The following is a 27,526-nucleotide window of genomic DNA, read 5'->3' as shown; positions in this document are numbered from 1 at the left end:
GGCATATATTAGGTGCACAAGAAATGCTCTTTATTACTCATCCATGATTGTCACATGGTTCTAATTCATTATCTTCTCTGACCCAGGTAGCTTTCTTCCCTTCTCCCTCATTCCTGAGTCTAGAAGCAAGGCCCCCCAACTCCCACAGACTTTTCCTCAGGCAGGAAACCCGAGCCCACTGCCTGGCCTAAGACAGCTTCTAGAGCAGGGTGGTTTGTGTTATTTCTCTTTCTCTCTTTCTCTCTCTCACCCTCCCTCCTCCCTCCCTCTCTCTTTTCCCTAAATGCAACAAAATAAAACCAAACAAAAAGCCCAACGCCTGGCGTGGCTTGTCAGGGAGTTATGCAAGTGTGTAAAAAAATAAAATAAAATAAACATTGAGTTTTCAGCATTTGGGGCTGTTTGATTAGGCACAGAGCAGAGCCAAGGGCCACTGAGAGGTAGAGAAGGCTGGGGCAGAGGGGAGAGGGGAGGGGCTCCAGAGGGGCTTAGAGTGGGCTCAGAACCAACTCAGAAATGATTGTTTGTCTCCTGCAAACTTGGCAATACTCTGGCTGAGTGGGCCCAGACACTAGGCATTTGGGACCCACTGCTCCAATGCCTCTGGCCATCCACCATCCCTAGTCCCTGACCGTCAGCACACTCCAGGGATCGTTCTGTCCATGCTCCTGTCACTATCAAAACCCTGTGCCCTTGTCTCAATAATCAGGGCTCCCCCTCTCCTGTGGAGGTTTCACAGCTGTCTAGAGTACTCTCACACACCCCCATCACCTCCCCCAGTCAGTACAGCTTTTCTAACTTAACTCCTGCTAACTGGAGTTAGCCCATTTTCCCTTTACCAGCCTGGAATGAAGCTGGAGAACAGCTGTTTGCCACCCTAAGGAGTGCGTCTCCCTCCCTGGCTTCTTTAGGTTGACTTCAGCATCATCTGGGTCGCTGCAGGTGTCTGCAGCCCTTCAAGACTCACTCCGCCAGCACTGACAGAGCCCCTAACATTTACCAGGCATCTGCATCCTTCATTCACTGATCTCTCAAAACAGATGAGGGCCTAAGCTTCAGAGGCCTTAAGTAACTTAGGTATGGTCACACGATTGCTAAGTGATGAAGCAGGAATTTGAATCTAGGTTTTACTCCAAAATCTCCCTCCTTGCAGGTAGAAGTGTCCTCACCGGCCTGCTCAGGACCTTGTGACCTCACATTTCCTCTGGCCTGGGAAGATGCTCTAGAGACTGGACCCTGAGAGTAGGAGGGCGTGGCCAGGACCCCGTAGAGCCTGTTCCTAGTCCTCGAGAGAAGGGAAACTGAGGTTTGGGGAGGCTCCCAGGCCCCTGTTCTGACCCCCTGATGCCCGGGAGCTGCAGCCCGGGCTCTGACTGCCTGGAATGCGCGGGTGCGGGGCCGAAGGAGGGGAACAGGCAAGGGTGGAGGGTCTGCGCCAGGGCCCAGAGGCGTGTGTTTCTGCCAGGTCTGCGCTCCGGAGCACAGCGCCCCAGCTTCGGCAAGGGCATGCGGGAGGGGGCTGCGGGCTCCCGGGCCTGGCGCTCCAGTCCGTTTTTTGCTGCGGATCCCGGGCAGGGGGGCCGGCTCGGGGGTGGGACTGCAAAGGGGGGGGATTCCCTCCCTCGTGCGAGCGGAGGACTGGCCCCTCTCCGGACTGGGACCGAAAGCATGAGCGCTGAGAGAGCCTGGAGCTGACCGCCAGCCCGGGGCACCGCGGCCGGCGAGCCACCCCACAGGACCGATGCGCGGGGTGGGGCGCTGGCCCCCGAGGGCGTGAGCCGCCCGCAGATTGTGCAACTGGGGAACTGGCGGGCCGAGCGCGGGTGAGCGGGCGCTCAGGACAATCGCTCGGCGGGCGGGTGAGCCGGCCTCGCCCTCACCCTCCCGGGCCTGCCCCTGCCGCGGCTGGCAGCGCGGAGGTGAGTCCCCCCTTAACTGCCCCGTCCGCCTCTCTGGCTCACTCTAGCCCCGAACTTCGGGCGCTGCGGGTGCTCGCGTCGGGGCTCGGCGGAGCTGAGTGCTGGGGGAGCCGGAGGAAGGGACTTCTGACTGCTCGCCAGACAGTGAAGGTGGACGAGTGCATCTCTTGGGGATGCCCACCCCACCTCCTGCAGGTCCTGTCGTCCCCCAACCTCCCGCGTCGCCCCTCAAGCCAGCGAGCAGCACCCTCTCGGGGGGCTGATGGGCTCCCTCGACCCCCAGCCCTGCACGATCGTCCTCACTTGTTCCGAATTCCCCGAGTCGACCAGCCCTATTCATCACCACCCCCAATCCAGAAGCTCCCCGCTTTCAACGTCCAGATTCCCCCGACTCCCACGGCCCGTGGTTACCCCAAACCCAATCTCGCACCCGGGGTCGGGGCTCGCGGGGGCAGCCGGCTTGCGCGGGGCGCTGCGAGGTGGCGCGGCTCGCTGGCCGCGGGGTCGGGCGCTGGGGCATGCGTGGGGATGCTTAGTTGGGGAGAAGAGGGAGCTGCGTCTGCCCGGGGCTCCCCGGAAAGCTCAGAGAGGTTCTGGGCGCGGGTACTTGGAGGCAGGGGCTTTCTTCTGTGAAGCCTGCGTTTCCGACTTGCTGCGTTATCTTGATTTGGGGGGACTGGCAGGGGGGCTCCCCTCTCCCTGCACCTGTTGGGAGTCCCCAGATAGTGGGAAGGGAAGGAGAATTTGCGCGCTGGAGCTGAGATGGAGGAACGTGAAGGAGACTTTCCCCGCTGCCCTTACTGTTGGGGGTGCGGGTGGGGGTGGGGAGAAGGCCCTGCACCTGGCTTGGCTCCGGCTGACTCAGTAATCCCAAGGGGTCAGGCAGACCAATATTTGGTCCCGCCCCCCGCCCAGCTCTTCTTCTGCCCCCGCCCACCACCCCGCTAGGTGGCCAAAACTCCCCACCCTGTGGCGGGTCTTGGGGAGGGCTAATGAGAAATTGTCGGAATGGTTTAGGATTCGGGGTCTGTATCCGGCCCCCGACGAAGTACCAGTTTATCCTGGTAACGTTGCGGACAAAAAGGTGAAAGTTACTCTATTCTTGCTGAGGAGGGTCTGTCCTCAGCTCCATATCCCCCCTCCCCTACGCACCTGTGACCTCCAGAATCAGTGTCCTCTTCGCCCTAGACCACCTAGCGAGCGGTCTTTCTCCCTGGCATCCAGACCCAACTCTGCCAACCCCTTCCCCACCTCCTGGATCTATTCTGGAAGCCAGGTCCTGCCCCCACACTCGCAGATCTCTTGCCCCACCCTTCAGACAGACACCCAGTCCAGAGTAGCAAATCCCATGGTCACTGACTAGGTTTGTGGCCCCAAGAGCCTTCCCCTCTCAGCACCGGCAAGGTGGGAATAATTCTATTTTCCTCTTAGAGTTGTGGATGGTTAAATACGGACCTAGCACAGGGCAAGTTGTGCACCTTATGATGTGAGCCCCTCACCCTCAACCTTGAAGAACAAATGCCCTTCCTTACTTCACAGATGCCTGAGACCTTGAGCAGTTCCCACCACTGGCTCTGCCTGTGCAGAGAAATGGGCCTCCAAAAATGAACTGCCTGTGCCATGTAGCCCCAGGGGTAAAGGAGATCAGAGAGAGCAACCCACAGAAATGACGCAGGCCACTTAGAAGAAATCATCAGCTCCTGTCCCCTCTCTTTGCCCTGATCTGCGTGGTCTGTGCGTCCAGTGTGCATGGGGGTGGGGGAGGGACTAGCTGCAGGACATGGGTGCAGAGCTTGACCTTCTGGGGCTTGATACTGCAGACCTGGCCAGTGTTTATAACATCAGATTTCACATAAATTTTAAATGTTCAACTTCTCTTTAAAAAAATCAGATCTGGCAACATCGAGTCATTATTTCTGCCTGTTGACAGTCAACTGGAGTTGACTAGCACATACTTCCTTAGGGGAGGCACTGAACCTCCATTTCACACCCTCCCCCACCAGGAACCTTCCCTTTTCCTTCTGTTTGGTGCCTCTACTCCTAGCAGGATGAACATTTAGCTCCTTTTCAGGACTGATCCTATAGGTTGGTTCTTCTTTTTTTATTTTAAGTGCTCGAAATTCTCCCCCCACCAGGGATAGGTGAGGGAGGCCGGGGTCACTTGCTGCAGTGAAATTCAGATCCTCCTGCCCATTTCCAGGCTGAGATCATGTTTCACATGGTGATTCAGGTGGGAATGGGGCAGGAGATGTTTGCTGACAAGGCCTTGGTGGGCACAACAGGAGTCAGGCTGGAAGCTAAGACCTGGGCCAATTTAGACAGGAAGAGGGAGGGAGGCAGCGAGCCACTATTTGTCCAGCACTAACCTTGACAGTGTGCATGTGGGCAGGCACAGGGAGTGCAGAGATGCTTCAGAGACCTTCTCTGCCCCCAAGCACCCCAGGCGTACTGATCACAGCGTGGGATCAAAGTCTCACAGACCCAGGATTTAACGCCAGGTTTGACGTGGTTTTTTTCAGTGTTTGGCAAGTATAAGGACTCATGGCACCCCAAGCACAGATCAGCCAGGGTCCTCAGGCTACCATTTGAGAAGGGGTTAACCCTATCACTTTGAATGATCACTTTGGTTGAAGGCAATCAACCATAAAGATAAATGCAAATAGGGAAATTGTAAAACAGTGCTGAGATTAAAGTTAGTATACGATGATGATACAAAAACTGTTTCCGTTGCTTTTCAAATGTCCATTGAAATGTAGACATATAACAAAGTCTTGCTCATAAAGAAATACAATATATATCACTGTGCCTTCACTATCTATTCTAAGCAGTCTATTAACTCATTTAAGTCATAAAAAGCACACAACCCCCTTCAGGCCCAGACTAGCTTAGCAGCTAGCCCAAGGTAACAGCTAATAAGTAGCAGAGCCACCATTTGAAGCCCGGCAAACTGACTCTGAAGTTTATGCCCTTAACCATCATGCTTGATGGCCAACCTGAGACTATACACATGGGGTGGAAGACTCCAGATTGATAACCTCCATATGGGGGTGTGTTGTGGGGCCTGGGGAGGATGGGGAGGCTTTAGCAGGTCGTAAAGGGAGTACTGGAGGGGCATGTAGGGGCTGGCATTTGGGGGTGGCCAGGGGCATCTCTGCTGGCTCGGACCACAGCACCAGGTGGGATCCATCAGCCTCGTGTAAACATGTCTCACAGGCAGCTTAACCACTTGAGTGTGTCTGGCCTTCAAAGTTGGTGGGAGAGGCTGAGGAGGGAGGTGCTGAACTCCCTGGTGGGGTGATGATTTATCTCCGTGCAGGTGGGCTCTACTGGGGCCTCCCTGAGAGGCGAAGAGGAAAGGATTGGAATAGGGGGAGGGAGGGCACCTCTGCGCCAGCATTTCAGAGCTCTCATTCTGAGAAAACAGCCAACTCTCAGAGCAAGCCCATAAAACAGAACATAGGCATATTTACCCCCATTTCATAGATGAGGAAACTGAGGTTCGGAGAGGCGAAAGTGACCTGTCCAAGGTCATCAAGCCAGTGGATGGGGATGCTTTCCTGGAAGTAGATGCTTTCCTGGCATCTACAAAGCAAAAGCCCCATGACTTGCTAGTCTGCAGGTCCCAGGGTGTGTGGCACAGCATGTGGAGGGGACGTGTGGACAGGTCTCAGTTGTGAGAGCATGTTGGGAGTGGGTGATCCCGGGTGTGTGGAGTGGGGTTCTTCATCCTCCGACTCCTAGGTTGAGCTCCAACTTCCCAGACACATTTCACTGGGGAGGAACCAGCCCCCTACCCCCATCACCACAGCCAGTGGGTCCAGAGACCTGGCTCTTGCTGGGCTGGGGATTATCCCCATTCTCTGTGTCTCTGGCCAGGGCGGGCATCGCAGCCTCTTTTATCCTCTCACAAAGGCCAGGCCCGCCAGGCCTGCTGTGTCAGAGTTTCTGCTGCGGGGGAAGCCTTCCTTCCTTCCCTCCCACCAAGCCCAGAGGGCCGTGCAGGGACGGCCAGCTTGTCCTGGGACCACCACTCTAGCTCCAGGACACATGAGAAGCACAAGGGCAACTCAGCCCTGGTTAGAGAAGGCTGAAGGGTCACTGGGGGAAGGACAGAGAGTTCCTCTTTGGGAGACAGAAAATTACTACAGCATAAGGTCTTAGGGTAGACCTGAAGAAGAACTTCCAGTTAGAATGGGCCAACATTGAGCAGGGGTAGGACCAGCTTGTTCCCAGTGGTTCACGGGTTTGGTTTGAGTGGCCACTGCGTATTCCAGCTGCTTGGGTAGTCAGCTCCTGTCCCAGGCTGAGGCATTCTGCGAGGTGGGAAACAGAGTGGACTTCTACAGGGGTGCCACAGGTGGGCGCTTTGTCATGTCCAAACCTTCTGAGTTCTCCGAGTCTCCCGGGTAGGGGACCACACGGGAAGGGTAGAAGCACAGGTTGGGGGAATGAACCCCCTTGGTACCCCAGATTAACACTCTGTCTTCTCTCCTAACAGGTTGGTCTTTGGATGTACCCCTGCTGAAGTGACAAAGATCTCCCACGTGACACCCTGAGGTGCCTTTGAGGAAAGCTCTCTAGACCTCCTATGGGCCGAGGGGGAAGTGGGTTGCCCACACCTTCTATGTCCCCAGCTGAGATTATGGTGGATTTTGGACACGGCCCAAGCCTGGGCCTCCTGCCACTGACCCAGCCCCGGAGGCGTTAGCAAGAGCCCGGCGCCCCCGTCCACCAGAGACCCCCTCCTCCCAGGGGCCTGTTGCTGGCGAGTGACTATGCGGCTTGGGCTGTGTGTGGTGGCCCTGGTTCTGAGCTGGATGCACCTCGCCTCCGCTGGCAGCCGAGGGCTCAAGGGGAAGAGGCAGAGGCGCAGTGAGTAGTGGGCCGCGGGGCCACCCGGGCCTTGGGTGTGGAGGGGGCACTTGGGGAGTAGAGGGCCTTCTGGGAGTTTCACTCTGTGAGGACCGTTGCAGATTCGACTTGCCTGTTACGGCTGTGTAGATTGCTCAGTAGATGATCCTGTTTGTGGATTATCCCGTTTGATTAATTGGTTGAAGTGACTCGCTCTGTAGATTACTCACTTTGTCTGTTTTCCCCTTTGTAGACTCTGCTTTCTAGATTAACCCCTCTCCTGTGAGGGTCCAGTTTGTGGATTATGCCCTTTGACATTGCACCTGCTTTGTATGGTATCCATGGAGATGCTTCCTGGCCCCAGGCTGGTGCTTGGTCCCCTGCTCACTGACAGGCCTTCAGGGCTGCTTCCTTTCAGTGGGGGCTGAAACGCATCCATCAACTCCTTTGGACCAAGAACTCACTGCACAGCTTGGCGGTAGCTTTCTGGGCCCAGATCATGAGGCAGAAATGGTGGCTGGTGTTGGGGGTCATGAGTCTGTCCTCTCCTATGGTTTTTAACCTTGCCCAGAAGAATTCAGGGGCCTGCATTGGGAGGGAAAGGGAAGCAAGAGGGAAGGAGTCCCTCCCCACAGCCCTTCTGACCAGAGCCGTTTGTTTCCCTTTCCCCTCCTCTTGTCAGGCTTCCTTAGAAGAGAGGGCTCTCAGCTTTGGGAAAAATTAAATCCTATCATATATTGATGAGGCTAAGAAAGGGAAAGAGACAGACCCCAAGGACATGCAGTCAGTATCGGACTGGAAGTCTCCTGGTCCCTGTGAGCCCAGTCTTCTTGAAAACAACTTGCTAGATGGAGTTCAAGACTAACCTGTTCCCACCACCCCCACGACCCTCACACCCTGTCCTCGTGAAGCCTCTGCTTCACGTCCCCAGTGATGGGGGTTCAGTACCTGCCTGTTGTGTTGTGGGAGTGGCCACTGCGTGTGAGGGACCCCGAGATTGTCTTTCCAAGGCCCCATGAAGAGATGTCACTCCTCAGGCACAACACCACTCCAAAGCCTCACTGACTTCCTCTTGCCTCGCTTCTGAGGTCCCTAGCCCAAGGCCTACCAGCAAAGGTTGAAAAGCCATGGGGTGGGCCTCCCTGGTGGCTCAAGGGGTTAAAAGACAGCACTATGAAGCTACCCGCAGCCTCTGAATCACGGGTTTGATCCCCAGCCCAGGAGGTGACCCACATGGCACAGGCAGACCTCTCCTGTCTCTCCTGCTGCTCCCCCCAGCAATGTATCTCAGTAGACCCGCCTGTTCTGCTCCCCACTCTGTCTCTGGTGAATCCTCTCAACACCCCCACCCTCTGTCCTGTACCCCAGTTCTTGTATGCATAAATAAATCTTAAAAAGAAAAAAACCCATAGGGTTTTGCTGGGTTTCCACAGAGCAGCCAAGGCCAGAGCCCAGCCTGGGGAGGGACGCGCGGAGAACTGGTGAAGCTGAAAATCCCTGGCTTAACAAACAATTAGAGACGGTTAGGTTTAATCAGCAGCAAGGCCTTGATTTTCCTCCCTTCTCATCTGGTGGGGCCGTATTTTGGCCTCCATGGGCCAGATGCGGTTTAGCGGTTTATAATCAGTCTCCTCTATTTCCGAGATGAGAGAGAGAGGCACACCCGGCCATGTGCACCGGTGCACGCTCCCACACACACATGCAGAGCCACACACACCTAAACCAGGCAGAAGACCTGGGGTCGAGTCTGTTGTGCCAGAAAAAGTCTGGCTTGCGCATCCGATGTGGCCTAGAGAACGCAGCCATTTTCCTCCTCTGATTGCGGTGCAGCTACATCCCGCTGTCTTGGCGGCAGGGAAATGGTTTCTGTCGCTCAATGGTGCAAGTGACACCTTGATGGCGAGATAAGAGAACAGGGTGAGCTGCGGGGAAAGACTCAGGGTGCAGTGAGCATCCAAACCCAGAGGCTCAGAGAGCGCTGAGGTAGCTGTTGCTGGGCGATCCTTGTTAAATACTAGCCATCCGGGGGCAAGTGTAACTGTGGAGGAACAGAGTAAGGAGCACATGAAAGAAACATATGAAACCTTTGCTTCCAGCTCTGCATAGACTTCAGCAGGTACCTCCTGCTTTATAAACAACAGGTGGGCCGTGTTGCCCTAGGTGTGGCGAGTTGGAGGAGGAAGGTAGAAGAAGGGTAGAGACTCCTGGGTGGGGCTGCTCTGGCCTCTGGACCTCAGAGAAGGACAGTAGGCAGGGCTGGGGGGCACAGCAGGGAGAGGGGGTGGGAGGTGGGCTTGCTGTGTGTGTGGCTCTCAGGTGGGTCGACCTGGCCATCTCGTGCCTGTGGGCTGGTAGGGGCACAGGAAGCCACTCCATCTAGCTCTACACAGAGCAACCCACCAGTTCTGAGCCTAGAAGTTTCTAATTTTGGGTTCTCGATAGTGGTCCCACTGCGGAGGGGGGAAGAAGTTGGACAAAGAGTTATCAGTCCTGGGGGGACGTCCACAGCTTCCTCTTCTTGAGAACCCCTCTCCTCCCCTCCTGGGCCCCTCTCCACTCACCAGCCTCTTCTACCCCTGCATCCCAGGGCCTTTCCCACCTGGATTTCCTGCCCCCTGCAGAGCACTCATCCCCTCACCGGCTCTCACACTGAGTACCCCGTCCCTCTGCTGAGACCCTGTTCCTACCTGATTCTTGGACCCCCTCATTCAGTGGCCCCCCCATGGCCCCCATCCCATCACTGAACTCTGGCTCCTGCAGAAGCAGCCCCCTGCCTTTGGCCCCTCTCCCTGTCCCATCCTCCACCTGAATCTCCTGTTCCCTCCCTCAGACCACCTTCCTTCCAGGAGACCTCATTCATTCCCCTATGCCATTTAACAAATGTTCATCGCAAACCTACAGAGCCTGGCCCTGGGCCCAGAGATGAATCTTGAGGAGCCCAGAAAGAGCTGGGGTAGCCGGAGGCTATTTCAGATGCGTGTAGTGACTGCTGTGACAGGTGGATCTGGGAGAGACTCAGGGTAGAGGCACTGGCGTGTCCAAAGGCGTGGCGTGGAGGAGGCCTATGCCTTGTTTAGGAATTGGGCTGCAGCTCGGAGTAGCTGGAGAAATGGTTTCTAAGTGGAATTCCGGTGAGCCTTAGAGTTTCAGCTGGAACAGCCGTGCTCATTTGTAGGTTGTGTTGCTAAACCTAATTCCCCTTAAGGTAGGGCAGTGAAAGCCGCCTGGGGCTAAGAACATGGTCCTGGGGGAGAGGCTGCTGAGCTGGGCAGAGGTCAGAGGATGGAGTGTTTTGCAACCCCCAGGTTGAGGAGTTTGCACTTGACCTGACTAGAGCTGTGGATAAAGGGGAGCCACTGAGAACTTTTATCAGGGGAGCAGCCTGGATCAGGGCAGAGAGGTGAGGGGAGATGACCTGAGATGGGAGGCACACATGCCATGTAGAAGGCCAAGGGGAGGAGAGTGAAGGTCTAAACTAAGCAGTTGGGTTAAAGGATGCTGGCTCTTCCCAGGACACATGGGCACCAACAACTCTGGGCACCAGGAGCGGACATGGAGCCCATGGCCTAAGAAGTGCCCTTGCCTACCCTCTTCCTCAGCCTCCCCATGGAGGCCTGTCCCTGTCACCTCTCACTTTTGCCGAATACAAATTGCTCTTTTCAAATCTAGTTCTTCCAAGGCTACTCCCCAAAGGTAAAGTTATCCCTCATCGGGGTCATGACGAGGTCTTCTCCATCCCCCACTGACGCTCACTCAGCCTACCCTGAACCCCCATTACTATGTCATCCTGCTACATCTGTCCACCTGCCTCTGCGCCTCTGTCTCACTCTGCACACCCTCAGCCCTGCCTTCAGAGGGAACGCTATCCCTTTATGGAGTTTTACCCCATACATGGCTCCATTCAGAAATAAGGCCATTTCCTCCCTCCAAAGTGCTTTCTAGTGAGAGAAAAAGACATTTTAGCAGATAATAACCACATAAGGTGATACCTGCCGTGGTGGATTCAAGCACTGGGGGCCCAAGTGTCTGTGGGAACACAGAGAAGTACTCTACCCAGACTTTGTAGGGAGGTGAGATCAGGAGAGACTTCCTGGAGAAGGTGATTTTAGCTCTGAGGGTTGACGGAGCCAGTCAGATTCAGGAGGAGTCAAGAGTGTTCCAGGCAGAAGGACCAACTCAAAAAAGGGCACAGAGATGTGAAGTGGTAATGACGTGTTTGGAGAAAGGAAAACAGTTCCACCCTGCTTAAGGGTGGTATTGAGAGATGAGGCGGTGGGATCGACCATGAAAGGGCCGCGTCTTCATTCTCCTGGCAACATGGAGCTGCTGGTGGGTTTTAGGCAGGTGTGTGACACGTCAGTGTTGGGTTGGGTTTTTTTTTTTAAATATATTTTTTAAAAGATTTATTTATAGGGCCTCCCCGGTGGCGCAGCGGTTGAGCGCTGGGTTGCGAAGCTGCCCGCAGCCTCTGAGGCGCTGGTTCGATCCCCAGCTGCTCCCCGGCCCCCGGAGGAGGGTCCCACACGGCGCGCAGACCTCTCCTGCCGCCCGCTGCTCCCCTCAGCAGTGTACTTCGGTCCTTCTGCCTGCTCTGCTCCCCGCTCTGGCTCTGGTGAATTCTCTCACCCTCCCGTGCTTCTGACTGTACCCAGTGCTTGTATGAATAAATAAATAAATCTTTTTTTAAAAAAAAAAGATTTATTTATACATACAAGAACTGGGGTGTAGGCCAGAGATGCAGAGGGTGAGAGGATTCACCAGAGACAGAGTGGGGAGCAGAACAGGCGGATTGACTGAAATACACTGCTGAGGGGAGCAGCGGGCAAAACAGGAGAGGTCTGCTGCGCCATGTGGGTCAGCAACCCGGCTGGGGATAGAACTCTTGCCACAGCGGCTGGCAATAGCTTGATAGCACTGAGACTTTAACCCCTGGGCCACTGGGGAGGCCCCAATGTTGGTTTTAGAAAGATCTCTAGAGTTGAAAACATTGGGAGACTGGAGGCAGTGATACCGCCGGAGAGGAGAAGCCGTGGCAGAAGCCCTTCTTCAGGGGGACAGAACCCCGTGGGCAAGGCCTGGTTATAGGAACATCAGCTTGAAAGGGTTTTGAACAAGAATAAAGGAGGGGTGTGGAGGAGGGCACAGTCTTGCCCTCCTGGCTTGGTGACCAGGGCAGGGAGCAGGAAGGGCAGGGCTGTGTGAGGGCTTCTTGCGAAGAAGGAGGAAAGGAGGCTCCATCTCCTGTCTGAGGGCCTGCTCCATGTCTGAGCCCATCCAGCCTCATCAGCCAGGCCACAGCCCTACAGCCCCGCCACACCCCACCCCTTGCATGGGCACAGGAGCCAAGGGGAGCCCTTCAGACTGGGCCCTACCATGCCCTCCTGTGGTCCTTTTCTTGCCAATTGAACGTTTCCACTTGGGTGCTCCAGGGCATTTGGTGCCTCAGGGCCACTGCCCCAGCTGTTCTTCCTGTCTGGCATACCTTCTTCACCTAGCTGGCTGGGAAGGGGAGTGCCCCCCATTGCTCCTTCACTCACCACAGTGCGTAGCCAGCCCTGCTCCCCAGGTCCCTGGCTCCTTTGTTGCCATATGTCCATAGCCCCAGCTGGGCCCGGCCCTCAGTCTCCCTTTGAATCACGATGTTTCTTCCAACACCCTTCGCCTTTCTTGCTTCCCCCCGCCCTGCTCTAGCTCCACAGAGCCCCCTCCCCCCCCCAGGTGGCTCTCCATCCCCCACCATCCGTCCATGTGCCTCGTGAGCTGGAAATGCCCTTTGGTTCCCATCCCCCCTGACAAGTGTCCCTTTCCCATAGCTGAGCCCCCGCCTTCCTGAGCCTTCAACCCTCATGGAGAGCAACCCCCTCAGTCCTCGCCCCTGACTCCACCTTCCAGCCTCCAAGCCAGTATCAGCACCTGTCTGACCCTCCCAGGCCTGGGGTTTCTCTCCATGTCCCTGCAGCACCCCTGTCTTGGTGAAGGGCTCACCTTCCCTCCTAGCTGCTCTCTCCTCTCTGTTCTCCGACTCGCTCCCACTCGTTCCACAATGGGAACCCACTCCTCGATTCCCACTTCCATCCATTCCCTTCACTCTTCAGCCCAAGACCATGTGGTTTGGGTCTCCTCCGACCACACCCCCAAAACTGCCCCTCACCTCCTAATGCAAGTCTGGGAGATGAGCTTCGAGCTTCTGGGAGACGGGCTTCGAGCTTCGGAGCGCTGGTGTGGTCTCCCGCAGCGGCCCTGCAGAGCTCTGCCTTTCCTGCTGGGCTTCGACCCCTGCTCCTCTCACTCTGCCCCTTGTCCCCCTGCTAGAACATTCCTTCTCAGCTTCTCTCTGCTTGTGTATTGATGTGTTGCCCAAGCCTCAGCCCTTGGCTTTCTTCTCAGGCTGCACAATTTCTGCCTTGGGATGCTTCTGCTCTGGTGGATTGAATCACCAGTGACGGCTTCCGGACCGACCCATGAATCCTCTCATCTCTCTACAGCCAGTTTCTTGATGGTTCTCCTTCCTCTCCTTCCCTTTACTCTTCAACATAGCCCTCTGCTCCCAACCCCATCATGAGTGCCAGTCCCCTGTTTGTCGCTGACTCCCTACACGACATCTCCACAGCATCTGACTCTGCCTGGGCCCTGCCTCCGCAGACTGCTCTTCTCCTGACTCCCATCATGCATTGTGCTTCTAGGCACCCCATCCATCTGTTTGTTCCCTCTTGGCCTCTTTGCAGGCTCTTATTTTCCATTTTTCTCTTTAATGTCTAATTCTTCTTCTCACTCGCTCAGTTCACTGTCCTTCCCATTTCATAGATCTCCTTTGCTGCCTGTACCATCTCACAGGTCTCCTTTGCTGTCTGTACCATCTCACAGGTCTCTGTTTTCATGTGAAGGACTCCATGTCTCGGTCTCCAGGCAGAATGTTTCCCTTCAGTTCCTGACCCACATGTTCAGCTACCCAGCACACACCTTCCCTGGGGTGTCCCAGGGGAACCTCAGACTCAAGACACCTAAACCTTAACTACTCATCATTCCTCTGCTCAAAGCTGCTCCTCTTCTGCTCCTGCTCTCAGTGAAGGGCCATCAGCCACTCTGCTACACACACCCAGCTCCTTGGAGTCATCGGGGTCGTGCTTTGTCTGTCCCTCACCTCCACGTCCAGCCCACTGCCTACGCTTGTTGATTCCATCACCAAAGATTTTATGTGTCCACTGCTTGTCATCCTCCTGGCTCAGCGACATCTCTTTGCACCTGGAAGTCAGCCTGCCTCCAGTTTCGTGCTCCCTCTAGTCCATTCTCCACACTTCAGAGTGATCTTCCTAATATGGGCACCTGATCTTGCCTCCTACTTTAAAGCCACCGGTGATTCCTCATTGCTTTTCAGATAACGTCTGAACTCTTATCTGTGAGTTCAAGACTCTTCCTCACCTGGCCCTGCCTGATGTCTAACCACTCGCTCCACACTCTAGCCTTGCCATACTAACTCCAGATCCCTGCATGGGCCATCTTCCTCTTGCTGTGTCACTGATCGCTTTGAAGGAGAATGCACCCAGAATTGATTGTTGCTGGGTGAATGGGAGGCAGGTAGTGGGGTTCTGAGATGGCCTTTCACAATGCTGTCCTTGATACAAGTGATAACAAAGAATAAGCGAGAACAGAGCTGCAGAGACCAGCTAACAGGACACCCTTGTGACTGCAGTTATGGAAAAAGAGGCAGAAGCCTAGAAGGAGCTTACATGTCAATAATGAATTAAGTAAAAATCTTGAGTAATAAAGGATTTCTCTTTGGAGTAGAAGTAGTACCTAAAATCTACAGGCTTGTTGATACAGCTCAATAGACATCCAAAGTGGAAACTCATCCCAAGGGCTCTCTCGTAACTCCAATACAACATTTGGACTATTTTTGCTCTCATAATAGCCAAACCAACAAGAATGATACTAACTTTTAATGTCTTGATCAATTCAATGGTAACATTGACTCTTTACAAATAAATTCTACATTGAACCAAAACCAGACTAGTCATACTTTCAGTCTCCCTGTCACCTGTGTTGTCCTAACCCAGGGCTCCACATTTTTTGCTCCCTCTGCCTGGAACACATGCTGGCTGTGAAGCCTTGTCCAAGTCATTTAACCTCTCCACTTCCTATTCTGTAAAAGTGGGTGTTCATGAAAACAGTAGCAGCACCTGTTTCATGGGTTGTGGGGATTAAATGAGCAAATACTTGTAAAGCTTTGAGAGCTGTGTCTGCCACCGAATAAGTGCTCACCAGTTAGTAAGAAGCTGCTGTGATGTGATGATGGTGGTGGTGGTGATGATGGTGATGGTGGTAATGATGGTGGTGGTGATGATGGTGGTAATGGTGGTGATGGTGTTGGTGATGATGGTGGTGATGGTGATGATGATGGTGGTGATGGTGATGATGATGGTGGCGATGGTGATGATGGTGGTGGTGATGGTGGTGGTGGTGGTGATGATGATGGTGGTGGTGGTGATGATGGTGGTGGTGATGATGGTGGTAATGGTGGTGATGGTGTTGGTGATGATGGTGGTGATGGTGATGATGATGGTGGTGATGATGATGGTGGTGGTGGTGATGATGGTGATGATGGTGATGGTGATGATGGTGGTAGTGGTGGTGATGATGATGGTGGTGATGGTGATGGTGGTGGTGATGGTGGTGGTGGTGATGGTGGTGGTGGTGACGATAGTGGTGATGGTAGTAATGGTGATGAAGGTGAGATGACGATGATTTTGTTGTCATTGTTACTATGTTTGGAATTCTCCAATTCCCTCCTTCTGCTTCCCTTCTTCCCACCCATTCTCCTGCTCTAAAATGAGAGGTCATTCTTGGAGCAGGTGCTCCCCTAGCCCCTCCAGAGTGGCATCCTTTTCAGTGGTGGTAAGGTAGGCATACGAGATGCAGCCTTTTGTGCAGGATCCCCGGCTGGGGATTTGACTGCAGGTCCAGCCAACTCTGAAGCCTGAACTCTGGTCCACTTCATGTACCATTTCCAGGCATCTGTTCTCCCAGCTCTGTCTCTAGCTCCTTGCCACCTGGTTCTTCCTAAGTGGCTCCTCTCCTTCCTTCTCAACTGGCTTCTCTCCCATGGGCCTCTTGTTCACTCATTGGCCCTGCTGTTCACCCCTAGCCTGGTGAACTCTGAGACTCCTCTCCCTCTTGGCTGCTTATTGATTGCTGTTCAACCTGATTGTCTTCCTGAAGCATCTCTCAAATCTTTCCATCTCGCTATTGAACAGAATTTTGTTTAAGACTTTCTCGCCTGGATGATTTTCCTCCCTAATGGTCCCGCATATCTCTGGTCTCCACTGGGACTGCCAGAGGAAACTTTCCAACATGTAAATCAGGTCAGGCTCTGCTTAAAACTTGCCATAGGCTCCCTGTTGTTTAAACAGCTCTGACAAAGGTCCCCAGAAAACTCTGCAAAACAAAGCTTCTGTGGCCAAAATGCCCAGGAAATGCTGCCCGTCCAGCCGCTCTTAACAGTCACTCTGCACTGAAGCATAATCAAGGTAGAAGAAGTCCTGCAGTAAAGAATCCTGTTTGGACTCATTGACTTGGGGGTCCCCATCCTCCTTGATGCAGTGATCTTTTCTTCACAGCCTCCAGTATGCATTTGGGGGAATCACGTTCCAGTGAATACTCTTAGGGACATGCTGCCTGGCAGGATCACACCCAGGTTCCTCAGCATGATGTAAAAGTCTCTTCAGGAGTGGACCCCTTACCTTTCACCGCTCCCCTCCCCACCCCACAACATAAGTTCTCCACAATCCCCCCTCAGTTGTTTTGCAGCTCTGCAGGCCTGCTCCTAGAGGGCCATTGCCTCTGCCTCCTAATGGCAGTTCTCAAGAGCTGGCCCAGGTGGCAACTCCTGTGACTCTGTCCCTCTCTTCTTTTTGGCCCAGTATTATATGGCTTATGGCTGTCAGCATTTGCTTGTTTGGGGGTCTCTCTCTGCACCACTGAAAGATCAGCTCCCTACAGAGTGACCAGGCTGTTTGCCTTCACGTCCCCAGTGCTCACTCACAGATGGTACCTAGTAGGGGTTGCTGAGTGTCAGTTGAACAAGTTGATGAGGGACCGAGATCAAAGGTCTGAGATTTGGAGCTGGGACTGGAGAGCACACTGCCTCACAGGACGGGTCTAAGCCAGGGGTTCTCAACCTCAGCACAGCTGACATATTGAACCGGATAACGAGGTGGGAGCTGCCCCATGCTTTGTCGGATGTTTCGTGCCTCTTCCACCCCCCCAGTTCTGGTCCTAGATGCCAGTAGCAACCTCCCTCTCCAGTGTGACCATCAAAAATGTCTCCAGACAATGGCAAATGTCCTTTGGGGAGCAGAATCAACCCTGGTTGTTCCAGATATAGGTCATTCCAGTTGTCTTTCTGCCTCCAGGCAGGTGGTCTTTTACTCAATTTCCTCCATTAGTCCTTTTATCCTTAAAAATTCTCAAGGGTTTAAAAAAAAAAACCCTCCTTCCAACCTGAGTCTGAGCTCCTTTTTGGCAGGGGAGGGATGAGAGCCTAAAGGGTGCAGCTTTGGTAGCTTCTCTGGGGATGCTGGAGGGTGGGGGAGGCCCTGAGGATGGATGGGGGCTCTTGCTGCAGGCGTCTATGCTAATTGCCTGGAGAGAGCATCCTGGGCGCTTTATAAAGCAGCCTGCCTGCTTGGCCTGTGCTTCCAAGAAGATGGTCGGTCTTCTCACCCCAGCCCGCGGGAGCCTGGGAAAGAGAGGTCCCTCCTTGCGCCGCCTTCTCACCCTATTCTGCCTTGCAGTCAGCACTGAAGGGAGCCAGGCCTGTGCCAAAGGCTGCGAACTCTGCTCCGAGGTCAACGGCTGCCTCAAGTGCTCGCCCAAGCTGTTCATCCTGCTGGAGAGGAACGACATCCGCCAGGTGGGCGTCTGCTTGCCGTCCTGCCCACCTGGATACTTCGATGCCCGCAGCCCCGACATGAACAAGTGCATCAGTGAGTGTGGCAGGGCTGGAGAAGGGCATCAGAGGCATCGGGGTGCGTTGAGCTGCTGGTGGCTGATGAGAGGAACAGAGGGGACACCGAGGAGGGGAGACGAGGCTCCTCGTTCCAGTTATCTGCTACCGGACAACCTGAGATATCCCACCCACATTCCCAACCCACACATCCAAGTCAGAACCACATCTCCTCCCTCCAAACCCACACAGGCTTGTACTCCCACAGGTCACGCTCAGTGTACCCAGACTGCACTAGCTGCCCTGCCCGCTCCATCAGCTTTCTTGCCCCACTGTCATTGTCTTACCCAGGCTACTGTCATCCGTCTCCTGGACCCCTGCAATAGCCTGCTCGTCTGTCCTCCAGCCCTCAGCTGGTTCCCTTCTGGCCCCCTTCAGCCCTGCAGCCAGAAAAATGCCCTGAGACACAGCCTACTCCAGCACGTTACTGCTCAAAGCCTCCACTGGCTCCAGACTGTAGGGTAGTTGGGCCCGGGCCAGCCTGCTCGGCCTCTCTCCCCTGGTCTTCTCACCACCCCGGCCACAGCTCCACATGCTCCAAGACACTTGTGGCCACAGCTCCATCCTGTCTCAGCTCTAACAAACTGGGAGACACAGGGGACACACTGCTGAATAATGGGCCTGCCCTGGTGGCGCAGCGGTTGAGCACTGGGTTGCGAGGCTGCCTGCAGTCTCTGCAGCGGCAGTTCGATCCCTGGCCACCGGCAAGGGTCCCACAAAAAAAAAAAAAAAATGCCAATGCCCCTCCTGTTTGTTCAGTGCCTTGGAGTTTAGAACGCATTTCCAGACCACCTTCTGTTGAGCCTCGCGGCAAGCATTGGAAAGAGATGAGACCTGAGTAATGACAGCTTTTGTTTTTATAGCTGATAACTTTGAGGCTGGTAGGGAAATGACTGGCCCAAGATCAACCTACTTGGATTCTGACCTCGACTCTCCTATTTATTCATTGGGTGACTTGGGCGTGTTGCAAACCCTCAGAACCTCATCTTTAAAATGGGAGTATAGTACCTTAGGGGCGAGGCATATGTAAAGCCTTTAGTGTCTGGCACTCAATACATGGTAGGTTCTTACTGTATTTTAACTGCAACCAAACCCAGAAATCAGCATGAGAGAAGGAAGGAGGTGAAGAGGAGCAGGGAGGGAGAGAAGCTGGGATAAACCCACAGAGTCTGGGAGGAACAGAGGAGGAATGAGAGCTTGTGAAGATGGGGGTAGGACCCCGGAGCTGCCCTCTTGGCCCTCGGGGCATTTGGGGTGGGGAATTCCTGGCTCTACCAACTCCTGGGAAACTGGCAGCCCAGGCCTCAGGTGCCAGAGACTGGGAGAAAGTCAGTGTAATCTGGGAATGGAGAGATTGTGCAAGACCTGCCTGCTGCTAGCAGAGCCCTGAACCCACCCTCCCTCCCCCTGCTTCCCCAGAGGAGGGAGAGCTGGCAGGAAGGGGATCAGGGAGGGATCCAGGAGTCCAACCAAGGTGGTTCCTGGAACTTGACCTTACAGAGAAAGAGGAATTTGCCTTAGGATTGTTCCTGACCCCCTCCCCGCCAAGGATTTTTTTTATACTCTGGGCAGAAGAACCAGGGTTTGGGTGCTGTGGATGCCCAGCATTGGGGGAAAGAGGAGAGCAGACAAACACTCAGGGTGGGGGGGGGGGTGTCTTGTCCTTCAGTTCAATTCTGAGGTACTATGAGATGCTGGGACCCTCCTCTCTTACTCCCACCCAAAGGGTCCTGTCCTCCTCTTCTGAGCTCTCTTAAGCCTTCCCTTGGGTTCCAGGGTTGCATTGGGTTGGTTTTTGGGTTGGGAGTTGGCTGACCTTGGCAAGTCCATGTAGCCCTCAAGAGTGACCACCTTGCCCTCCCCCTGTCCTTGCCCTTCCTTCCCCGCCCTTCCAAGACTTCGGGTCATTGCAACTCCAGGCCCCCACCCTATCTTCAATGTGGGTGGGGGTGGATGGCGCTGGGGATGGGGATGAAGGGAAGTGTCCATTCCAGGCTGAACCAGAGGCCCCCCATCTGGTCCTCTCCTCAGAATGCAAGATTGAGCACTGCGAGGCCTGCTTCAGCCACAACTTCTGCACCAAGTGTAAGGAGAGCTTGTACCTGCACAAGGGCCGCTGCTACCCAGACTGCCCCGAGGGCTCTACAGCAGCCAACGGCACCATGGAGTGCAGCAGTCCGGGTGAGGTGCCAGAGGCCTGGTAGGGGGCGGGGGTGGGGGTGGGGGGTGGGACGGCTGGCCTAGGAGAGCAGAAATGTGCAGAGAAAGGTTACCCTACAAACACCCTCCGGGATTTCTCTTGGGACTTTTCTGCCCTTTGGACTAAAGGTGCCTCCAGCCTAAGGCTTAGGCAAGAGCAGGTAGAAGAGGCTCCCCTGGGGTACCCTGGGTCATGGGAGGAGACATGACCCCCTCCTGCTCTCTCTTTCCCTCTCCCCTCCCTGCCTGCCAGCACAATGTGAAATGAGCGAGTGGTCCCCGTGGGGGCCGTGCTCCAAGAAGAAGAAGCTCTGTGGTTTCCGGAGGGGCTCTGAGGAGCGGACTCGGAGGGTGCTCCATGCGCCTGGGGGGGACCATGCTACCTGCTCTGACATCAAGGAGACCCGAAGGTGCACGGTGATAAGGACTCCCTGTCCTGAAGGTAAGCTGCAGCCTCTGCCTCCCAGGGGCCCGGGGTCAGACACCGCCCCAGACGTCTGAGGGCTCTGCTTCCTACCATTGCCTGGGAGAGGCCCTGAGGCCAAGGCCGCCTCAAGACACCCTGCTCTGCGAACCAGGACCCTGTCCTGGCAGAGCGGTCCAGGGCTCTGGGGGAGCTGGAAGCTTCGCGTCCCTATCCGTCCAGTTTCCTCTTTTCTTCTCAGTCAGTGATATTGGTTCTGGAGTTCAGAGGGGGGTCCAGGAATGACACAAAGTCTCACGGAGGTGGAGTGATTTGACCAAGGTCACGCAGTCAGCCACTGGAAATGATGTGGCAGCTGGCCCCAGAGGCAGTTGTGTGGGGCAGAGTCGTGGGGGGTCTTCCTGCCTGTTTTGAGACTTGCAATGAACATCTAGGGAGTGCTGTTGGCCCACTGGGACCCAGAGGGAGGAAGACATGAGGAAGAGGAAGGTACAAAGGCTCTTGGGACCTCCTCTCAGGACCCAAGTTGTAGGGTCCTCTGAATTGGTTTCTGGTCAGAGGGGGCCTCCAGGTGGCATCTCCAGGCATCCTCCTGCCTTCCCCCCAGGCCAGCTTCCTCACCACTCCCCGCTCAGGCCCTTGGCCATGCCCAGGACCTGATTGCTTGTGGTGGGACAGTCTTTGATGACCCATTCTACTGTTGGCGTTGCAGGGCAGAAAAGGAGGAAAGGCGGCCAGGGCCGGCGGGAGAATGCCAACAGGAGCCTGAACAGGAAGGAGAACAAGGAGGCGGGCACTGCAAGGAGACGCAAGGGCCAGCAGCAGCAGCAGCATCAAGGGACAGTGGGGCCAGTCACATCTCCAGGGCCCACTTAGGGACACTGTTCAGCCTCCAGGCCCATGCAGAAAAAGTCCAGCGCAGCTCTGTGTGATGAAAGCCTTACTGAAATGGAGTGGCAAGGGCAATGCACACACAGTCTCCTACATACATGCACGCGCACAGACCCCATGTCCACATATGCAATCAACAAACATGCACACAAGTGTGCACGTGCACACTCAAGGCCACTGGAATACACTTCTATTCCTCGGATGTCAACGTGGGAGATGGGGAGCCAGAGAGGTCCTCGTGGCCAGCAAAGGACCCACAGCACACGCTTGGTTTATGATGCTTGCAGTGGACATGTCGGGAGAACATTTCCCGGGGGCCAAGCCCACACTTGGCAAGTGGAGCCTTCTGGAGTTGCTGATCATGTCAGTTCAGCATGGTGGACAGGAGCCAAGCTTGAGAACTACGACTGCATTTCCAGCGCTGTGACTTGATCATTGGAGAATGTTCTTACATGATCCATATCAGGGCTGCCCTGACTGAAAACTGGTTAAAGGTTTATTTCAAATTAAAATGGAAAACCAAATGATAACAGTAGCCACAGGTACTACATTCCTTTTCAGTGTGGTGGAGTACACAGGAGCAGGAAGGGACAGAGCTGACTTTCAAGAAACCCCTAGTGACCTCCTAGACAGAGGGTCTAGAGCAGGAAGAAAGCTTTAGGGGTACTCTGAGGGTGGTAACCATGCTCTCTACATCCAGGTTACTCAGTGTGGCCTGTGACCCAGCGTCGGTGTTTTCACAGGGCAGCAGGTTAGAAAGGAGCATCTCAGGTCTCATCCCAAACCTGATGAGCCAGAGTCTGCATCTGAGCAAAGTTTCTGGGGACTGGCCGGCACATTCAAGCTTGAGAAGCATTGCTCAAAGGATGGAACAAAGGCCTGGCCAGCTTGCAGCAGGAGGGATTCAGGTCTGCTTTAAAGGAAGACTTTCCATCTGGAAAGGCAGAATCTATACACTGAAGTGCTGTGGAGGCACTTGGGGGGGCCAGGGAGTGCGCAGGCTTTCTGAGATGGTTAGGGACAGTTCGCCCCAAAGGTAAAACAATGGATGGAGTGACCTCTGTGGCATTCTGAAGTGTCCACTGGCAACCATCCCTGTACCAGGCAATGGGAATAAATATTTAGTTTCCAGGAGGAGCCACCATGGGTCCTGCACTCGTGGAGCTTAAAGGCTCATAGGGGTGACAGGTATGAATCAAATAATTATTCAAATAAATGTGTAACTACAAGAGGGTGGAGTTAGACGAAAGCAACCACCTGCACATACACGGAGCTATGAAAGTCAATGAAATTGAATAAAAAGATTTTATTTTAGAGAAGCTTTTCAGAGGCAGTGATAATTGAGCCAAGTTTTGAAGGATGAGTCAAAGGAGTTAAGACAGAGAGAAGGAATGGCATTCTAGACCAGTGCTATCCTATAGAAATACTGTATGAGCTACTTATATAATTTAAAATTTCTCTAGTAGCCACATTTAAAAGGTAAAAAGAAACAGGGGAAGTTAATTTTAATCATATCTTACATTTAACAAAATATATGCAAAATGTTATCTTTTCAACATGCAATCAATATAAAAATTATGAATGAAATCTTTCACATTCTTTTGTTTTGAACTAAGTCTCAACATTCTGTATTTAGTTTTACACTTACAGCATATCTCAATTCAAACACTAAATTTTCACCAAAGGGTACTTGATCTGTACTTAGATATCATAAAAACTCAAGTTGAAAAGTAGATGCATATGTCTAAGGTAGATAACAGTTTTCCAATAACTGAGTTGAATATAAGTTTAACAATTTTAAAGTAAATTAAATTAATATTGAATGGCAATTCTGTTCTTCAGTCTAACTAGCTGTGTTTCAAGTGCTCACTAGCTACACGTGGCTTGCAGCTAATGTATAGGACAGCATAGTTCTATGGAGAGGGCACTGCACATGCAAATGTCCTGTGGTAGAAAGGAACTTGGTGTTCAAGGAACTGAAAGAAAGCCTGGAGGGCAAATAAGCTGAAATGATTCCAGAAATATCCTGGAATTGGGCCTTTTTTTTTCTCAACTCCAAGGGAGACTGCCAAAGGGTTTTAAGCTGCAAAAAGATGGTCAACATGACCAGATTTTTATCTTGCAAAGACCACATTGGCTAGTGTAGGAGACAGGGGAAAAAATTGTTAGGAGGCTATTGCTGTCATCCAGATGAGAGGTGTTGCAGGGTGGTGGCAGTGGAATTGGAGAGAAGTGGAGAAAATCAAAAGGTATTTGGAGAATAAAGTTGGCAGAGTTTGGTGATAAACTAGATAAGGAAGAGGGAGGAAGGGAGAAGAAAGTGTCAAGGACAGCCCCATTCTGCCTCGAGCACTCAGACAGATGATGGAGCTGTGTTCTGAGATGGGGAACCCATGAGGAAGAGCGGTTTGGGAGAACATCGTGCTGGTTTTGGCGGTTTTGAGTTTGAGGGGCCTTGGAGGCATCCTGATGCAGATGGTGAGGTGACATTGAGTGTGAAGACCCAAATAGGGGTCCTGAGTACGCAGAGGAGCTAGAGTACAAACTGGAATAAAGAAGATATTTGAGACTGTGGGTTTGGAAGAAAGTACTGGGTCAAGAGAGGGCTCAGGACTTGGCTTTGTGACTAAATATGAAAATCAGAGGATGGAAGGTCAGGAGTCAGAGATGGGGCTGGCAGAGGGGAAACCAGGGAGCAGTCACATCCCAGAAGCTAGCAAGCTGGGGGGTAGATCAAGGGAACCGAAGGCAGCCTAAGAGAGCAAAGTAAAGGAGGACAAGAAATTGACCAATGGACTCACAGCATGTGTCCCAGTAGCAACCTTCCCAAGAGCGGTCTGGGGCAGGCCGTGGAGGTGGAAATCAATACAGACAATTCCTCCAAGAAGTTTAGGTGACAAAAGAGGAAAGAATAACAGATTCAGGCTAGAAAGAGAGATGGGGTGGAGAGAGTCTTGTGGGGGCAGGGGTGGGGGGTGGCGGAGAACCCAACAGGAAGATTGGAAATATTTAAAACCTGTTAGGAAGGGTCCAGTTAAAAGAATGAGCTTAAATACACAGGAGAGAAGGGGACCTCAGCGGTGGAAGGTTCAGAGTGAGCTCAGCAGAGCATGGAGAGGGCGATGAAGGTGTGGGAGGACTGGTAGGTTCCAAAGGTGAGGGATCTGAGATCTGTGGGCTCGTTGCACCCACCCTGTGGGCCCTTTCACCGCTGCTTAGGCCTGGGAGCCTGTGCTGGAGCCTGGGAGGTCATGGGTGCCTGTGACGGGCTGCTGCCACTCATCACCTGTCTCCTCTCCCTGTGCCTGGCTCCATCTTTGCCGGCCTCTCCATCTCTAATTTTGGTCTCTGCCTTTGTCCTCTCTGTTCTTGGGCTCTGTTCTTCTCTTAGTCACCGTCTGCCTCTGTTCCCACTGCTGCGGCCTCCGACTCTGTCTGTGGCCGCCATTGTTTCACTCCGCTTTTTTCTCTCTTCTGGGTCTCAGTTCCCGGCCTTGTGGAACTTGGCTATGTCTGGCACTGATTTGTTCCCAACTCTCAGATCCTTAGCTTCTTGCTATTCAAAGTGTGGCCACGGATCAGCCACCTCAGCCTCAGCTGGGAGCTCGTTAAAAATGTTGAATCTCAAGCTCCTCCTAGCCCTACAGAACCTGTATCTGCCTTGTAACAGATTCCCCAGGTAATTCATGCACATGGTAAATGTTCGCGAGGCACTGCTTTCAACGCCCCTCTAAAAGGACATCAAACAAAAACCCACCCTCTTACTGACTTCGAAGAATGAGCTGCACCCTTCTGTATTTCTTGTGCTTGCTTGGTGATGGCACAAGAGCATTCAGGCATTCAGCTTCCCTGCACCATCTCCTTGAGCCTCCTAAAGCTGCTTCTGAAACTGTAGGCAGATGAGGGAGTGAACAGGATCTGGGCATTAGGGGGTGCTGAGCTTCCACACCCCAAGGGCACTGGGGGAGGGGATTCTCCTGCTACTGATACAGGTGTCATCCCAGAGCATCCTTGAAAACATCCCACCTGGGCCTCCTCCTGTCTGTCACACTTGCCATGTTCTTTTCAGTGGAAAGTGGCGTGTATGTTTCAAGATGGGGAGGCAAGTTACCTGCGCATAGCCCGAGAAGCAGCACACCTGTGGCTGGAGACACAGCCTGATCAGAAGTCACACCTTGTGGTTTTCGGTGTGAGCAAGCGCTGGAGAAAGGAAATCATGTCAAGATTCCTAACCCTACCCCCAGTTTAGGCAACAACCACGCATAATTTGTGTGCAGCTGTTATCTGCCCACATTGTTATTGGAAAAATGTTGCTGTTTCCTCTGCAGGGTCGCAGACCTGCCCAGACCAACATATTTCTCACCATCTTACCCGGTGCCAGCTCTGTTATGTTTCAGACTAAGGCTCCGGAGGATGGATTTGTTTTGCATTTCAATATTTTGGGTGACACGGTTGTGTTTTCTGGGTTTGTTTTTTTTAAGTGCCCCCCCCCCCTTCAGTTTGTTTGGTTTGGTTTAGAGAGACTGAAAGGGAATTTAGGGAAAGGGTCAGCTTCCTGAGCCCTGATTCAAGTCCCTGACTCAAGGCCAGTTCCCAGGTGCCGGCTCTTTTTTGCCCATGACTCCTCCAGCTGTGGCCCAGACCAGATTTAAACAAACAACAGGTGGAAACCCTGGTGAAAGGTGGTAAGGAAGAAGAAAACCCACCACCTTTGAAGGATTAAAGGAACTCATTGCCAAGGGGCTGGAGTGTGTCTGGCTAGGAAAAGCTGGCACAAAAGCCCGAGTAGAGCAGATCGGAAGATTAAATGCCTGCGGCATTGCTGAGGCGGAGCATACCGGAGCTGGGTGCACGGCTTTGGTGTGGCACACCTCCTGGCTCTCCCGAGGGAAAGAGCTGACACAGGCTGAAGAATAAACAGGTTTTGGCTAGAGGCTTGCTTGAGTCTCGTTCAGCATCCCATAGACTCTTGGATGAGCAGCCACTGATGAGGCTGGTGGAAGAGCTTCTAAACTTTGTCCCTACCTTTCTCTGGCTCTGCTAGTCTACCAGATTGATGGAGGGGAGAAGAGACCCGGGCCAGGGGCTGAAGAAGGTGACTTGGGTCCTACCCTAGAGGCTTCCAGAACTTAAGTAGGAAATTGCGAAACAGGGTTACATTTTGAAAGAGAAAGTATGTGAAATATGGTTCCTCCCTCGCTTGTTCGCTCTCCCGGAGCTTGGTGCAGGGAGAGGTGGGTGAGATGGATTCCTGGCTGGACTCACTCTGATGTGGGAAAGAGGGCAGAGCCAAGCCCCTAGGACCCCTCAAGGCAGACCTCAGTGACCGCCAGCCTTTGGTTATTGATCATTGTTATTGGGAAGCACTTTTCCCATCTGTTGAGCATCAGCCTGGCCCATGGAGAAGGCCAGCTCCTTCTTTTGGCTGGTTTTGTCTCCTGAAAGGCCTGGCTTTCTGAGGGCTCCCCCTGCAACCCAATATGTACCATGGGCTGCTGATTAAATACTTGGAATGTCTTCAGGTCGAGCCAGGCCTGTCCATAAAATGGGAGGCATTTTGGCAGTTCTAAGGCCCCTGGCACCCAGTCTTGGCACTGACCCGGCTGTCTTCTTCAAGGAGCTGGGGTGGGCCTCCCGCCAGCATGCTTCCCTGGGAAACATCGAAGTGAGTTAAAGTCAACAATGAGTTCATCTCCAAGAGGAATAAGCCGGCTGCCTTCGGGCAGGGGAACAGGAGGAGGGGGGATCAGGGACTTGGGGGCAGCGGAGGGGGTTAAGTGATGCTGGAACAGCCAGACCAGATCCAAGCCTGTCAAACACACTGGCAGCTCAAGGAACAAAGAAAAGTGCTTTCCCAGGCTAGCCCTGGAAACTCACTTGGCACAGGTGGTGTCAGCGAGGGTGACACTAGCCCAGGGACCATGCGAAGTGTCCTCACAAGGACTGGAAGCTGGAATAAGACACTGACATGGGAAGAGGCTGGAGCAGTTGCATTGGCTGTGCCCATCCCAGGCAGGTCTGCCCTGAGAGCACATGAGGATGGTCGCTCAGGCAGTGAAACTCCACTGTTTCACTGGAAGATTCAGGTGTCAAGGCCCAGCAATAAGCAGGCTCAGAATCACAGAACTCAGCGTTTAAGTCTGAACATCTCTATCATCAGATTTACCACCAAGGGCTCCACATTTGGATAATGTTCCTGATTTGAGCCAGTGTCTCACTTCTGTGCTCTTCACCACCTGG

The 27,526-nt window shown here is 53.6% G+C and overlaps 1 protein-coding gene across 1 annotated transcript; it reads left to right on the top strand.

Moving 5' to 3' along the window:
* The first annotated feature begins 1,815 nt into the window (after positions 1-1,815).
* Positions 1,816-23,268, top strand: RSPO1 (R-spondin 1). The gene is made up of 6 exons (XM_037499227.2): positions 1,816-1,919; positions 6,418-6,791; positions 17,561-17,752; positions 19,804-19,953; positions 20,225-20,413; positions 21,108-23,268. The coding sequence occupies exons 2-6, from the start codon at positions 6,695-6,697 to the stop codon at positions 21,269-21,271; spliced, it is 792 nt and encodes a 263-aa protein (XP_037355124.1). The 5' UTR covers positions 1,816-1,919; positions 6,418-6,694; the 3' UTR covers positions 21,272-23,268.
* The last annotated feature ends 4,258 nt before the right edge of the window (positions 23,269-27,526 follow it).

This window comes from Talpa occidentalis, unplaced genomic scaffold (genome assembly GCF_014898055.3).
Source record: "Talpa occidentalis isolate TD23 unplaced genomic scaffold, MPIMG_talOcc4v2.1 talOcc4.9, whole genome shotgun sequence".
NCBI lineage: Eukaryota > Metazoa > Chordata > Mammalia > Eulipotyphla > Talpidae > Talpa > Talpa occidentalis.
This window is presented reverse-complemented; position numbering and strand designations above follow the sequence as displayed.

Bases quoted from the DNA above. Each gene is read 5' to 3' on its own strand.
- RSPO1 (XM_037499227.2), top strand. From the start codon at position 6,695: ATGCGGCTTGGGCTGTGTGTGGTGGCCCTGGTTCTGAGCTGGATGCAC. The intron at 6,792-17,560 runs GTGAGTAGTGGG...TCTGCCTTGCAG, and splicing joins GGGGAAGAGGCAGAGGCGCA to TCAGCACTGAAGGGAGCCAG. The intron at 17,753-19,803 runs GTGAGTGTGGCA...TCCTCTCCTCAG, and splicing joins CGACATGAACAAGTGCATCA to AATGCAAGATTGAGCACTGC.